We start from the raw sequence: 17,339 nt of genomic DNA on the forward strand, positions 1-17,339 counted from the left end.
AAAATATTCTGGGGTCAGAAAAAGACCATCATACCAACAGTAAAATATGGTGGTGGTAGTGTGATGGTTTGGGGCTTTTTTCGAAAATACATGTAATAAGTGGAACCAGGACTTCTACTCATTCATTCATTCATTTTCTACCGCTTTTTCAAAATGCAGTTTTGCTTTGGGAAAATATTCTGTGGTCAGAAAAAGACCCTCATACCAACAGTAAAATATGGTGGTGGTAGTGTGATGGTTTGGGGCTTTTTTCGAAAATACATGTAATACGGGGATGAACCTATCTGGAGCTGGAGCCTATCCCAGCTGTCTTGAGGCGAGAGGCGGGGTACACCGTGGACTGGTGGCCAGCCAATCACAGGGCACATATAGACAAACAACCATTCACACTCACATTCATACCTACGGACAATTTGGAGTGGCCAATTAACCTAGCATGTTTTTGGAATGTGGGAGGAAACCGGAGTACCCGGAGAAAACCCACGCATGCACGGGGAGAACATGCAAACTTCACACAGAGATGGCCGAGGATGGGATTGAACTCGGGTCTCCTAGCTGTGAGGTCTAACCACTCGACTGCCGTGCAGCCGTCCGTCACAATATATGTAAATATTGTTTTCATTATATACCATTTGATTATTAATTATTATTTTTTAATATGTGTATATATTATTATAATTAAGGATGCCCGCACAGGCCATACAGCTAAGAGAACCGAGTTCGATTCCACCCATCTCTGTGTGGAGTTTGCATGTTCTCCCCGTGCATGCGTGGGTTTTCCAAATTGTTCATAGGTATGAATGTGAGTGTGAATGGTGTAAAGTGGTTAGTGCGCAGGCCACACAGCTAGGAGACCCTGGTTCAATTCCCCATTCGGGCATCTCTGTGTGGAGTTTGCATGTTCTCCTTGTACTCTGGTTTTTGCATGTTTTTGTCCAAAATGTCCATAGGTATGAATGTGAGTGTGAATGGTTGTTTGTCTATATGTGCCCTGTGATTGGCTGGCCACCAGTCCAGGGTGTACCCCGCCTCTCGCCCGAAGACAACTAGGATGAATGGACGCCCGATAATCTGATCGGTATTGCATAGTCTGTCATAACAATTGTCAGCCCAATATCAGCATCAAAATGCGATATCGGAATCTGATTTTTTTTTCCCGATTTGCAACGAGGAAAAACTCCTCATGTAAACATGGCTACAGTTCTGACAAAGAATATGATAGACTTGAGTGAACATGAAACCAAAGGCAAGGACATTTGCCTGCCTTATGATCAATAAAACAGCCTCCAATATTTGACTTAGCGGTACTTCCTGTACGTGATCCACATTTGGTAAGACATCATTAACAATAAAAGCAGACGAAGCATTTCATTTCTTATTAATAAAAAAAAAAACACATAGCCTTTGGATGTAATTCTTACCAGGCTCTATCAAAGTCTCTCCAGCTATTTTCCACACGTGAGCGGGCTCGGTTATCGCTCGCCGACCTTAGTAGCACCAGCTGGCGCCGTTAGCTCTCGGCCCTTCCTGCCATTTTAAGCAAGCGTCTCCCGGGAATATACGCAGCTCCAAACTCACCAGGGAGGCCGAGAGAGGCTGACATCCATCTAGCCTGTTAGATGAGGAATGTAAGACGTCAAGCCCCCACCACCCCTCCCCCCCCCCCCCGCAGGACAACGATAAAGCTCAGCTGGATCCCGGCCCGATGATAACTTACCTTGCAACGGGACAATTCATTACACCATCGGAATTACATGATAAGATTCCAATTACGTGTTAATTTAAACCAAGGGGCAAGGATGAGCGGTTAAGGATGATGGAACACGCTGCAAAAGGATTTCATGTTCTAATAGCTTTCTTCAGGTGAAATGGAAAACGGAGAAAAATCTCACCGACCGACGTGAAATAGATAAAGAAAAGTTAGCTGGGTCACATTGAATTATCATGTATTCTTACTGGGGGGGTGGAAAAGCTTCAAGTGAAGGGCACCTGAATGCACCAGTAGACAAAAGGGGAATTCATATGACCTGCGTTGTCTTAAAGAAGACACTGGGCGGTCTTGTCCTCTAATTAATGCCTTGTCTCTCTGCTAAACACTGGACGGCTTTTCCAGGAGTGCTGCATTATTCAACACGGAGGAGAGAGGAAGTCTGTGGTCTGGTGTCACCTTACAACGATGGACTCGGATGAGCAGGAGAGGAAAAAAAGGAAAGTAATGGAATAGTGGAGATAGGGAGAAGCTAAAATAGGATATGACAAGAATAGCCATAAAAAAACAGAAGCATAGTCTTTGTTTGATGGGCTACTTCCTGGATCATGGCGGATGATATTATTAGTTATTGGGAGTAGAGAGGTCGTTTTTAATGTAGACATCACAATCGGGGCTTTTTATCAGATATTTTGGTGTGGAAAACCGGAACCAAAGTATTGAAAAAGTGTAGCGTATAGTAGAAGTAAAAGCATTGAAGATTTTATTGATTTTTTTTACAGTTTTTAATAAATGCGTTTTTTTTTGAAAACCTGATGCGGCCCGGCTTCACCCAGAACCTAGCTCCGGTGGCCCCCAGGTAAATTGAGTTTGAGACCCCTGGGTTAAAGTGTAAGAAAGTGACGGATAGGGCTGCACCAGTTCCATTGGTCTTGGGCATGAACTGCTACAGTGACGTAAAGGGTTCTGGGCTTCGTACCATCCCCTCTATAAGTTGTTACGGTTGAAAACAAATAGGCGGACAAGACTTGCGTCAAGTCACCGTCACCATTAATGAATGGGCGGTCGAGACGGTGCATTTTTTTTTTTTAATTAAAAAGTTCAGGTTCCTTCCCCACCAGCGAAGTGACATTCCATGTCCCGAGAACCAGATTTGGCCGCCGAAGACTAGGTCGCCTACGCACCCGCCTTTGACCGCCACCCAACACACAATGCACCGGACCCTTATGCTTGCCCCCGTAGGTGGTGCGTCTACGAGGGGGAGATCCCGTGTGGCTTCTTCGGGCTGGGCCCGGCCTGGCTCCAGGGTGAGGCCCCGGTATCCCACATCCGGGCGAGGTACAATGTTTTTGTTCATATGGGTCTTCTGAATCACTCTTGGTCTGTCCCGTCACCTCGGACCTGTTTGCCTTGGGAGACCCTACCAGGGGCATATAGTCCCAGAAAACATAGCTCCTCGGATCACTCGGGCACTCAAACCCCTCCACCACGATAAGGTGGTGATTCACGGAGAGGTTTTTTTTATTAAAATGTCCCCTCAAAAAATGCAATGGGTGCTTCTTTGGTTTCATTTTCCGTAATCCAGAACAGCATGAATTGTCTCCCCACCAAAACGGAAGGTTGACAAGTGATCCATATGTATAGAGGAGAAACCTTAGGAAGTCAAAGACTAACCACAGGACGTACGTATTTTTTTCTGACACAATAATCAAGCATTTTTCCCCCCACCTTGTTCTTTTATTGTCAATCCTCCTTCAGAACAAAAACCATCCCCAGCTATGTAAATACACACATACACAATGCTCAGAAACACAGTAGTCATTGGTGCATACAGAAACAAGTGAAGTTCAACACAACTGTCGTGTCGGAGCGCAGTCACAGAGTAAAAAGCTTTCGGGAATGGTAAAAGTACAGTGCACTCACGTGGTGTGGCTGTGGTAAAACACAAGGGTGCTTGTGAAATGACGCAGACGGATATGAAGTCAAACATGCTGCAACCCGTTCGGTTTTTAAGGACGTCCATGTTAAAAACTGCCAAATAACTCACAAAATGTTCATTTACAGCACATTCAGCTTGGTGGTTATGGTGTAGTCACTAATTGGGCAGACATAGTATATTATTCACAAAGTATTCACATAACAATGTACAGCTGTATATATATATATATATATATATATATATACACATCCCCTCCTGAAAATCAGGCACTTCCTGTTCTACTCCATTGATGGTATCGCCACCGTATGAACAGTAGCCACCTCATTCTTCTTCCTATATCATCATAAAGAATATGTTCCACCTAGTCATTGTCATGATGTACGGAACTGTTATTTTTTCTTCAAATCTGCCCCAAATTTCCTACATAGCTGCCATTTGTCAGCTTCGGTGCTTTTCAGGAGGTCTATTAGAGCGAGTCCACAAATGATATGATCAGCACCTTTTTTTTTTTTTTGAAAACCTGCACTTTATGTCGTGTCGGGGGAAATTCCCGAGTACTTTTTAATAGCGATAATGGATGACAATAAAGGCTGAAAACACATAAAAGACTATTTCTACAGAGAAAAAAAAAATATTTGGAAAAAAACAGAGCATGGACAATGTGGGTGTTTTACGGGTGTTTTCAAGCTGACGTGGATCATGCACTAAAACAGATGGCTCAATATCGACCAGTAGCACGGCTCCAATGGAGATACTGGAGATACTGGAGTTATATGGAGACCTCATTGTGATATTCTTCTCATTTTATACTTTCACAGATGGGTCTGGTCTCCTTCCTCAATAGAGGGATTTACATTCACTCCCAAATATTATATAGGCATTTCATATGAGAACAGCTGGACATGATGTAACGCGAGTTTCCCATTAACAACCAAAATGGCTGCCACTATTTCAATGGATTTCATGGTGAAACTAACATTAACATTTTATTACTGAATGATAATGATTTTTAAAAACATTTTACCACTAACAATTCCAAAGCAATTAGACAGCGAATAGAGATGACATTGAATAGCTAGCATAGTCATGCTGAGTGTTAGCGCTTGTATAAAATTAATTATACAATCAAATAAATGAGAGTTTATGATATACAGTTTTCCCTCGTTTATCGCAGGGGATAGGTTCCCAAAATAGCCCGCAATAAGTGAATAAATGGGGGGTGCTGGAGCCTATCCCAGCTGTCATCGGATTAGAGGTGGGGTACACCCTGGACTGGTGGCCAGCCAATCACAGGGCACATATAGACAAACAACCATTCACACTCACATTCATACCTATGGACAATTTGGAGTCGCCAATTAACCTAGCATGTTTTTGGAATGTGGGAGGAAACCGGAGTACCTGGAGAAAACCCACGCATGCACGGGAAGAACATGCAAACTCCACACAGAGATGGCTGAAGGTGGAATTGAACTCAGGTCTCCAAGCTGTGAGGTCTCAAAAAAAATCAAAAACACTTCGTTTTAATTTTAATGATCAACCTAAGAGGTTGGACACAAGGAATAATTATGTGACTCAGGCATATTTTAATCCTGGTGTCGTTTCACTGTACTGTAGAGTTTTTGCGTCCTTGTTAAAACATACCATTGCAGTGCTTGTCCTGTTGTCCTTTTATGCAATGGTGAGCATCCTGCTCTGACTTTTGGGCGCAGAACATTTGGTTGACATTAGCCACGTATACATGGGCCCAAATATTCCAATTCTATTCGGGTTATTTGTTCAAACGGAAAGAATCTAACCTTTGTATACACCTCATTCCGAAAGAAAAGTGCCAATCCGAATGAATATATAATGGGATTCACAGGGGTGGAATATTCCTTTCCCCAATCCGATTGAGGTATCTTGTACCCGCTCAAACGGAAAGTTGTCAGACTGCGTTCTTTCTTCTTCTGTTGGCGGTTGGCAAGCAGCTTTCGTGCGCATTAGCGCCATCTGTGGAACAGAATCTAAACCCTTCTATACGCCATTCACAAGTCCAGTTTTATTAAAAAAGAAAATACATATCTATATAAAACATGTGCCGAGCTTAATTATAAAATATTAGCAAGATTGAACTTTATCTTTTCCTGTTCCCGGGTGCGTTCTTTCAGCGAATGCTGAGATATGACGAAACACGCAGCTCCAGACGTTCTTCAGTTTTAAAAATGGAGGCGAGCAATCGGCACTGGACTGCTGCGGAATTTTTTTTTTTGTGATTCAAACTAAATTTCACGACTGGACGAAGGAAAAACTGGCAATACGGAGTTATTCCAACAAGTGAAAGAAAAACTCAAGGAAGTTGGTATCACGTGATGTTGGTGTTTACGCTTTACTGGGCATGCCCCATTGACTATTCTGGTTGATTATAGCGGTGCATGTAGACACGCCATTGGAATATTCCTTTCCATGGATACCATTGCTTTCGGAAAGGTCATTCGGGAAGATTCCATTCGGAAAGAGAAAAACTCCTCATGTAAACGTGGTTATTGTAGGGTTTGTCACGGAGAAACAAACGTACAAAGACTTCAAGCTAGCGGTGACACAAGAGACTGACTGATAGTGGTCTACAGCTAATCAGGACGTAGAAGACAATGTCCTGTAATGTAATCTTTCCAAAAGAGCCAGACTCGGAATTCATATGTTGTAATAACGTGAACCTTGATAGAGCGAGGGAACACTGTATTTGCTCTCATTTTCTGTTTCTGTTTGTAACAGAGAATGTTAGATTTTAAAAAAAAGCATACAAAAAACAACTTTTAAAGCTGAATAGAATGTATGCCAGCCATCTCACGTTCCAAATTGGTCACTCCGCTGTGTATTATTTCATAATGTGACAATCTAATTCACATTTTCAGACTATTTTATGTTATTTTTCATTTCAAACTCACTTCAAACCACGTAGGACAACAATGTACCTTCATGCCACATTTGCTAACAATCCAAACAGGCATTTCTTCAACAGTATAAAAACAGAAAAGAGTCCAAATTTTTTTTTTTTTATCAAATAATGAAAGATATTTTTCATACCACTCCGTCGCCTCAACACGTTTTGTGCTCCTTGTTCTTTTCCCCATTGGATACAAGATACAATCACTTTGGAGGGAGTACATAGTGGGTGTAGGCATACTGTATAAGAACAAAGTAAATAGTATTAAAGTCAGTCATTGGGATTGGCACTGCGACATATAAGTCATATGTGATAGCAATCTCCTGTGGCGGTCCAGAAAAAAGATCACCGGTAGTCCACGTCCAACCAAATTTGGCAAAATCGGGGACATGGTTCTACTGGATAATAATGTCTGCAGGACTGGCCTGGTTTGTCCACTTGTAGTCTTGGAATTGGCGTCTTATTGTCAGAGAATAAGGCAGTTTATGGTTTTTCTAGATAAGCGGTGCCACATCCACAGTGGACTGCTGTGAGATGAAGAAAAACTCTTGTTCTTTCCGCTTTGAATGAAACATGAAATCACAGCCAAGGTAGCCCCTTTTTAGAATCAAATAAGTCAATTTGTGTAGCTTATAACATTGTTCTTATTATTATTATTTTTTGGCTACAATAGCATTAAGTACAGAGGCAAAAATGACCAAGAAAAGCACAAAAAATTAAAAAAAGGATAAAACATCACCACACACGGAAATCACAGCTGTACATTAAAGGTTCCAATTTCCAACCAGATTGTTTCCATTCTTGTTCTGCTTTACTTCATCCCAATAGTTTAAGTCCAAGCAGCGCAGTTGGGAGCCTCCAGGAGGCTGTCAATCAAGAACCTGGCATCTAGTTGCTATCTCCCCTCAAAGCAGTCCAAGTACTCCAAGATGAGGTCATAGCAGAATCGATACTGGTCCTGCGAGCAAATAGAATCAGAAGCATTGTGTTAGAGACTAAATACTTGGCTTTGCTTTTTTTAACGGCTCTCACCAGGGATTCCACCATGTTGGGTTTACAGTTGCGTAATGTTTTGACTGCGTAGAAGATATCCACCATGTTCTGGTACTGGATCATCTCCAGGAGAATGTTGCAGGCACAGAAGGTTCCACTGCGACCGCCGCCATTACTGGAGAGGATATATCAAATTAAAGAACTTTTCAACAACTCCAACGAGGAGTAGATCCCGAGGGGGCAGTTGCAAGTGGAGACTGCAATATTTAATACAACATCATCCCGTGCTGTCCCATGTGTGTTTATTTCATCATTTCTTGTCATGTGTCCTCAAACGTTAAATAATCCTTATGTAATTTATGATTCGTTTTATGTTAACGCTAAAAAAGCCAAAGTTCCCATGAAAACAGAAGCTACTACCACATGTTTTGGAATCTTCTGCAGCTGTGGTGTTTTGATCTTACAAATCTTAAGTCAGTTTGATCAAATGTAGAATCACCTCAGGTTGAGATATAAACATTCAGCAAATGTTGAACTCCAATGACGAGTATTGCTAGGAACACAGAGGTAGGTTGGATTGCAAGGTTTATAATGTCCGCAAAGCACTTAATTTGCGGTTTCGATGAGCGGTTGTAGCAGATGTTGAACTCCAATGACGAGTATTGCTAGGAACACAGAGGTAGGTTGGATTTCAAGGTTTATAATGTCCGCAAAGCAATTAATGTGCGGTTCCAATGTTGCGGTTCCAGCAGATGTTGAACTCCAATGACGAGTAATGCTAGGAACACAGACATAGGTTGAATTGCAAGGTTTATAATGTCCGCAAAGCACTTAATGTGCGGTTCCAATGTGCGGTTCTAGCAGATGTTGAACTCCAATGACGAGTAATGCTAGGAATACAGAGATAGGTTGAATTGCAAGGTTTATAATGTCGGCAAAGCACTTAATGTGCGGTTCCAATGTCGCGGTTCCAGCAGATGTTGAACTCCAATGACGAGTAATGCTAGGAATACAGAGATAGGTTGGATTGCAAAGTTTATAATGTCTGCAAAGCACTTAATGTGCACTTCGAATGTGCGGTTCCCTCAGATGTTGAACTCCAATGACGAGTAATGCTAGGCACACAGAGATGGGTTGGATTGCAAGGTTTATAATGTCCGCAAAGCACTTAGTGTACGGTTGCAGCAGATGTTGAGCTCCAATGACGAGTATTGCTAGGAACACAGAGATAGGTTGGATTGTAAGGTTTATAATGTCCGCAAAGCACTTAATGTGCGGTTCCAATGTGCGGTTCTAGCAGATGTTGAACTCCAATGACGAGTAATGCTAGGAATACAGAGATAGGTTGAATTGCAAGGTTTATAATGTCGGCAAAGCACTTAATGTGCGGTTCCAATGTCGCAGTTCCAGCAGATGTTGAACTCCAATGACGAGTGATGCTAGGAACACAGAGGTAGGTTGGATTGCAAGGTTTATAATGTCCGCAAAGCAATTAATGTGCGGTTCCAGCAGATGTTGAACTCCAATGACGAGTAATGCTAGGAACACAGAGGTAGGTTGGATTGCAAGGTTTATAATGTCCGCAAAGCACTTAATGTGCGGTTCCAATGTGCGGTTCTAGCAGATGTTGAACTCCAATGACGAGTAATGCTAGGAATACAGAGATAGGTTGAATTGCAAGGTTTATAATGTCGGCAAAGCACTTAATGTGCGGTTCCAATGTCGCAGTTCCAGCAGATGTTGAACTCCAATGACGAGTGATGCTAGGAACACAGAGGTAGGTTGGATTGCAAGGTTTATAATGTCCGCAAAGCAATTAATGTGCGGTTCCAGCAGATGTTGAACTCCAATGACGAGTAATGCTCGGCACACAGAGATGGGTTGGATTGCAAGGTTTATAATGTCCGCAAAGCACTTAATGTGCGGTTCCAATGTTGTGGTTCCAGCAGATGTTGAACTCCAATGACGAGTGATGCTAGGAACAGAGAGGTAGGTTGAATTGCAAGGTTTATAATGTCCGCAAAGCACTTAATGTGCGGTTCCAATGTGCGGTTCCAGCAGATGTTGAACTCCAATGACGAGTAATGCTAGGAACACAGAGATAGGTTGGATTGCAAGGTTTATAATGTCCGCAAAGCACTTAGTGTACGGTTGCAGCAGATGTTGAACTCCAATGACGAGTAATGCTAGGAACACAGACATAGGTGGAATTGCAAGGTTTATAATGTCCGCAACGCACTTAATTTGCGGTTCCAATGAGTGGTTCCAGCAGATGTTGAACTCCAATGACGAGTAATGTTGGGAACACAGAGGTAGGTTGAATTGCAAGGTTTATAATGTCCGCAAAGCACTTAATGTGCGGTTCCAACAGATGTTGAACTCCAATGATGACTGATGCTAGGAACACAGAGGTAGGTTGGATTGCAAGGTTTATAATGTCCGCAAAGCACTTAATGTGTGGTTCCAATGTGTGGTTCCAGCAGATGTTGAACTGCAATGACGAGTGACGCTAGGAACACAGAGATAGGTTGGATTGCAAGGTTTATAATGTCCGCAAAGCACTTAATGTGCGGTTGCAGCAGATGTTGAACTCCAATGACGAGTAATGCTAGGAACACAGAGATAGGTTAGATTGTAAGGTTTATAATATCCGCAAAGCACTTAATGTGTGGTTCCAATCCTGTCAGGACCACTTCCATATTACGTGTACTACCATTCACAGTAGCCATGCCATTGCTCACAGTCTTTTATCGTCAATGTATATGTTTTGTTTTTGTAAAATACCAGTTCGGGCACTGGCATTATCGATAATAATATGTAAAATATGTATGTCTCCACAGTAAAGAAAGTCAAATCTAAACATGACTGACGTGAAAGGGTCAACTAAGAAGTGTTTCTAACACTTTGACCTCCTTCAGTCAAATGAGCTAAGGAGAATATTGGAAATATACTACTGTTGCTAAAAGGACTAATGTGAATTACCACTTAAGTTGTCCAACATATTAACCTGCAAGATCAAGGCAGAGCAAACAAACAGCGTGAATAATCTAATGACCCTGTTACCTACAAGAAGGGGTGTTCAATAGTGCAGACACACTGTACACGCTGTTAGTGTACAGAAACGAGGAGCACTGAATGACAATCCACTCACTCACTCTCCTGAGGCAAAGGCAGCAAAGGTAGCAGTGGAAGCCCCCGCAGCCAATAAAAGCAATTGGGGGGGATAATCAATTGTTGTCAGCACCGTGGCAGACCTGGATTTGCTGTTGTGAGAAGCGTCACATTTTTTATTAAGTCATAATTGATTTGATCTCCATAATCTCTTTCCCGGTTGTCGCGGGTAATACTGTGTGACATCGCTGAGTGATGCGCTTTTGGGTGGGGGCGGTCAGGGATGAACGTGGGATGTGTTGGCAATGCACTGGGCGGCCCAAATTCATATTCATCAACCAGTTGGTGCACTCTGTGGGATGGGGACAACTGAGGAGGTAGTGAGCGCACAATAATGTGCCATTCAAAAAACGACAATAACACATCATTTGCTGCCTACTAATGTAGCTGGAGCGTTACGTACAGGCAGTGGACCACGGTGCGTCCTTCTCCGCACTCTCTTTGCCACTTGTGCACTTGAGCCAGCAGGTTGAGGAACGCCTTCTTGGAGTCAGGAACGTCACGATACGGCGACCAGCGCAGGAACTGGAACTGACACACCACCAACTGGCCCTCTTGGAGCTGAAGATGAGATACAAAAGTGCAAGAAGTGAGAATCGGACTGCGGAGTGTGTGAAACAGGGACTCTTACTGTCTAGTAATCCCTTGATTATCATGGTTAACTGGTTCCTGATCATACTGTGATAAGTGAATTTACACAATGTAGGATTCCTGTTTTATAAATCAAATATTTTCTTCATTAAAGCTAATCTTTCTAGAGGTTTTAACATGATTAGAGCTCTCTACACAGGAAATAACACCCCTATAGTCACCTATCATATTACCCCCCAAATACTAAGATACTAAGATACAAATACTAATACCAAATACTAAGTAAATAAGATACTTAAAACATAAAAAAGTTGAGTGGCACGCAGACAGGAAGTCATGTTGGAAGTTCAGAGATGAGTTTCAGGTTGTCATGGGTTATGGTCGCAACAATAGCCTGTGTTTTTACTTGGGATTTTTAATAACAGATTATTGTGCCTGTTGTAAACCTTCCCATCCATCCATCCATCCATGTCATGGGTTATGGTCGCAACAATAGCCTGTGTTTTTACTTGGGATTTTTAATAACAGATTATTGTGCCCGTTGTAAACCTTCCCATCCATCCATCCATCCATCCATGTCATGGGTTATGGTCGCAACAATAGCCTGTGTTTTTACTTGGGATTTTTAATAACAGATTATTGTACCTGTTGTAAACCTTCCCATCCATCCACATCATTATGATTATTATTATTTATTATGACATGGGAGCCAGGCAACGACATTTCCATCCATCCATCCATGGTCGCAACAATAGCCTTTGTTTTTACTTGGGATTTTTAATAATGGATTATTGTGCCTGTTGTAAACCTTCCCATCCATCCATCCATCCATGTCATGGGTTATGGTCGCAACAATAGCCTGTGTTTTTACTTGGGATTTTTAATAACAGATTATTGTACCCGTTGTAAACCTTCCCATCCATCCTCCATCCATCCATCCATCCATGTCATGGGTTATGGTCGCAACAATAGTCTGTGTTTTTACTTGGGACTTTTAATAACAGATTATTGTGCCTTCCCATCCATCCACATCATTATGATTATTATTATTTATTATGACATGGGAGCCAGGCAACGACATTTCCATCCATCCATCCATGGTCGCAACAATAGCCTTTGTTTTTACTTGGGATTTTTAATAATGGATTATTGTGCCTGTTGTAAACCTTCCCATCCATCCATCCATCCATCCATGTCATGGGTTATGGTCGCAAGAATAGCCTGTGTTTTTACTTGGGATTTTTAATAACAGATTATTGTGTTGTAAACCTTCCCATCCATCCATCCACATCATTATTATTATTATTTATTATTACATGGGAGCCAGGCAATGACATTTCGTTGGCAATTTCACTGACTGTTATTGTGCAATGACAATAAAGGAAGTCTATCTATCCATCCATCCATCCATCCATCCATCCATCCATCCATCGTCGCAACAATAGCCTGTGTTTTTACTTGGGATTTTTAATAACAGATTATTGTGCCTGTTGTAAACCTTCCCATCCATCCATCCATCCATCCATGCATCAATCCATCCATCCTGCAGAGTGATAAAAATGACTTATTGAATTGGTAACTGCTCTAGCATGGAGAAGGGGTAGGATTTAATAAGCTTTGCTTCTTCCTGCTCCTTTTCATACATGTGTAGTAATGAGGTGTTGTGTATGTATGTATGTGTGTATATATATGGATGTATATATATGAATATGTGTATGTACGCTGCGTATATATATATATATATATGTGTGTGTGTATATATGTCCCATACTATTATATACTATGTAAGTATATAAATAGATATTGTAAGTGTATTGTATTGTAAGTGTATATGTGAGAAACATTAATGTAACATAGTATGTATGTCTGAAAGTGTTGTGGGCGACCCTGAACTGGTCGCCAGCCAATCACAGGGCACACAGTTGAACATAATCTAGTAATTGACTTACTGCTGTTAACATGTTATATTTGACTGCCCTAATTTATCCACACGTCTTTGGTGGGTACGTGTGTGACTCGTATGTAGCGTGCTCCTACCACCTTGTGACCGGATTTCGGGACTTTTGTTTCCCGCTGCATCTGTATTTCTTGCAAGGGTCGTTTACTACTCGTATTTGCGCGTTCTCCCGACTGCCTGCTGGCATTCTCAGCTGTGCTCACTCAGCAGAGTGACTCTGAGATATATAGGTCTGCAGTCGTAAGGGGCGCCGAAATCCGTGTGTGTGTGTCAGAGAGAGAGTTTAAGAGGTCTCTGTGTGTTCATAACCTTGTCGTCAAGACTCGCGCTGAACACTTAGGGAGCAGCGGAGAACTGTAAGTCATGCAAATTGGGCTTGGCAAAGACATCAACGACACAGGAAGGAATAGCTTTCACACTGTGTGCTCTTTTGAAAAACTATGACTCGAAGCCGCCACACCGCATATGCTTACCATGCATTTTGTTGACTTTCCCTGCCTAACTTTGTACCACCACTGCCGACAGGTGTGTGTGTTACATTTGTGTGATTTGAGTCCTCTGCGGGTGTGACAGCCGTGTGAGACAGAGTGTCACGGCAAGGGCAGCTGACGGAGGAGGTGAGGACGCCAATCAAGACAGGAAGTTACAATCGTGGCGCTTGCAAAAAAAGGCGGCCGAGGGACATCTCGCATGCAGATTTTTCTTTTGTAATTGGTTGACGGGGATCTTGAGTGGAATTTCTGCATGTGTTTATGCAGATTGCTTTGAACAAAAGAATATCTGCATATCCACACAATCAACATAATGAAGCGTGTCAAGACAAAATGAGCTAATATATGCAGATTTTACATTTTTTCTCTGAATGGAATACAGTTCATGCAAATATTATTCACATATTGCATTAAAGGGTGCCTGACATGATTCATCAACTTTGCTGTAATATGTTACATATTGTTTGGTATTAAGTTCTGCATTGTTTACTTTTGGAAAGTGAATGGTAAATTCGCAAAAATGACATTAGAGGTCATGGAATCAACCATGAAGAACTAGCTCTCGTATTTCAGCCTCATTTCCGGAAGTGACGCCATTAGGGTACTACCGCTCAATTGCTTATGCTTTAATTATTGTTTTAAATTGGCTTATTAATGAGCGCAAGGTTTTTATAGTTAGACGATTTTAATATAACATGTATAATGCTGGGGCGGCACGGTGGTCGAGTGGTTAGCGCGAAGACCTCACAGCTGGGAGACCAGGGTTCAATTCCACCCTCGGCTATTTCTGTGTGGAGTTTGCATGTTCTCCCCGTGCATGCGTGGGTTTTCTCCGGGTACTCCGGTTTCCTCCCACATTCCAAAAACATGCTAGGTTAATTGGCGATTCCAAATTGTCCATAGGTATGAATGTGAGTGTGAATGGTTGTTTGTCTATATGTGCCCTGTGATTGGCTGGCGACCAGTCCAGGGACAGCTGGGATAGGCTCCAGCAACCCCCGCAACCCTCGTGAGGAAAAGCGGTAGAAAATGAATTAATAAATGAATGTATAATGCTTTGCAGCCTTGTCGCTATCATGGAATTGTGTCTAGGAGACATTATATACGTAAACAAGACGAGTTACTCTCTTGTGCTGAATTTGACATAGTTTTATTTCCTGCATCCCGGTGGAATAGCATCCTTTTTCAAAATGCGCTTACTTAACATACGTTCAATCCAAATGTTTCTTCAACGCCATTGTTGTCTTAAAACGTTGGAAAAGAAAAGTTACTGTGATAGTGTGAGCATCCAGCAGCAACGCGACATTCTGGCATGACTGCTATTTGATTAACATACTGAATAAACATACCCAATCAAGTTGACGATATACCTGGAGAAGTGTGTGTTTACTCTGCTTTGGCTGTGAGGTTTCACACCAAGTACGTTATCATGAACTATAAATGTAGCGTTTGCAAACTTCATACAGATTTCCCTAGGCGGACATACTGTACGAACCCCAGGCAAACGTGCCAACCACACGGTCACCGTGCACAAAAGTCCCATATTATGCTAAATTGACTTTTTAATGATGTTATAACATGTTTATGATCAGGGGTCTCAAACAAGCGGCCAGCGGACCAAATGTGGCCCGCAGGACACCAGTTTGAGGCCCCCGCCTTGATATGAAAGTTTAATGTTAGTGCGGCCCGCGCAAGTTTGATATGGATGCTGTATGGTATCATGTACCCAGAAAAAATTATTACGTTTGATTAATGTTCATGTTAAAGGTTAAATAACTGTTAATAGTTATCCTCCCTATCCGTGTGGAAGTGGTAAGTTTTTGGCTTTTTAAAGTTTAAAGGAAATAACTTGGAGGCTACCGTTTAGGTCGCTAGCTCTCTAGTTTGCGAGTTAGCATGTGTCTCAAGACCCTGCAGTTGCGCAATATGTTGTAAATAAAAAGAGTATAAATGTGACTATAGTCGTGTTTTGTCATGTCTACAGGGCTCTAATAATGCTTTGTTCATTTTAATCTGAAAAAAATAATTTGTCTACCCACCAACTATATGTGGTTTCTTAAGTTTTTATTATTTGCTGTTTTATTATTATTATATTTATTTATTACTGATTGATTGATTTTCTTTATTCTTGATTTGTTTATTTATTTTTCATCTTATTTTGTGCAGAAAAATAAAAATTAAGATATTTGAGAACAGTGGAATGTTTTATCAGCACTTTTATTGTAGAAAATCGGAACCAAAGCACTGAAAAAGTTTGTATATTTTTCTGTTTTTTTTTTGGAAAAAACATTTTTTTTTCAGAAAAAAAATATTTTTCTGTTTTTAATAAATGCTTTTTTTTTTTTTTTGGAAAACCTGACGTGGCCCAGTCACCCAGACCCTAGCTCCAGTGGCCCCCAAGTAAATTGAGTTTGAGACACCTGTTTATGATCATCAAACATTAAAAAAAATCTATCATCTCCACCCCTTCCGCAATGATATACCACCCCCGTCTAGCTGGATGAGCCTGCCACAAACACACCTCATTAGCATGATAACTACAGACAAACAATGGCGTGTTCCCAGGAGGCTTCCTAAAAACACTTTCAAACTGTAATTCCCATCATAAAAGAAAAATTGGGGGAAACACTGCAGAGATTTACTGAAAATTGTTGAAAAATATACCTTAAATAAATTGCCTTTGCAGTACTAATAATGATGGAGTATATTTAGTCTATGATTAAGATTTCACTGACTAAAATGTGTAGCAAACAACAATCTGTGGGCAATATCTAAAAGTATTTTCATAAGAGGTGCTGTTTTGCAAGCACTGGAAAGCAAGATAAGATAGCGAGGCCAATGCCAAGTGATGCATTCAGGCTTTCAGTTGCCATGCACACAAAGTAGACGTATAGAAATTCAAATCATCTTCTCCAGACACTCCCCCCCCCCACACAAGCCTACAGTGCTTTGACTTTAAGATGAGTAACATTTTATTGACAGCTCATGTGTTTTTATGTTATCATAAAAAGTTATTATGAGTGTTATGTGTGTGTGTGTTTTTTTTTTTAACCCTAAAGATACTCACCCTTGTGACGTTCTTGACCCGAAACAGGCGTGTTATGACATCTTCATCAGCTGACATGGACAGAAACTCCACCTCCATGGGCCCATACTGCTGAAGACCAGGTTCTGGCCAGTACTGAACACACGGCTAGAAGTGGAAGACAGGTTCAATGTTATTGACTTCAGCTAATTATTATTATTATGGTATGGTCCAGACAAAATGGTAATGGTAATGGTTTTATTTTATTTGAACATGCATCAGATTACAATTGAATGCATCCCATAATCAGTTCACAGTTCCACATGTCCAAAAGGAGTAGGAAGAAGCAAAGCTTATTAAATCCTACCCCTCCATCTGGTACTTTTACAATCAGTAACTGTTACATTTGTTCACTTCCTGCTTTCTTAATATATTCATTCATTCATTTTCTACCGCTTCTCCTCACGAGGGTCGCGGGGGGTGCTGGAGCCTATCCCAGTTTTCTTCCCTGGACTGATCGCCAGCCAATCACAGGGCA

At 41.5% G+C, this 17,339-nt stretch overlaps 1 protein-coding gene across 5 annotated transcripts in view; it reads right to left on the reverse strand.

The window, feature by feature from the left end:
- Positions 1-5,605: 5,605 nt before the first annotated feature.
- LOC131136968 (receptor-type tyrosine-protein phosphatase U) overlaps positions 5,606-17,339 on the reverse strand; it is a 302,752-nt gene continuing 291,018 nt past the window's right edge. For 4 of the 5 annotated variants that reach the window (XM_058084359.2, XM_058084358.2, XM_058084356.2 and 1 more), the window contains 4 exons: positions 16,844-16,969; positions 11,141-11,298; positions 7,606-7,741; positions 5,606-7,531 (listed from right to left, as the gene is read on the reverse strand). In XM_058084359.2, coding sequence (XP_057940342.2) covers positions 7,469-7,531; positions 7,606-7,741; positions 11,141-11,298; positions 16,844-16,969 — 483 coding nt within the window. In that variant the 3' untranslated portion in view covers positions 5,606-7,468. The remainder of the gene's footprint in view (positions 7,532-7,605; positions 7,742-11,140; positions 11,299-16,843; positions 16,970-17,339) is intronic. The other variant, XM_078798065.1, reaches the window with a different exon arrangement.

The sequence above is a fragment of the Doryrhamphus excisus genome, linkage group LG17 (genome assembly GCF_037039965.1).
Source record: "Doryrhamphus excisus strain RoL-2023G ecotype Guam linkage group LG17, RoL_Dexc_Guam_v1.1, whole genome shotgun sequence".
In the NCBI taxonomy this organism is placed as follows: domain Eukaryota; kingdom Metazoa; phylum Chordata; class Actinopteri; order Syngnathiformes; family Syngnathidae; genus Doryrhamphus; species Doryrhamphus excisus.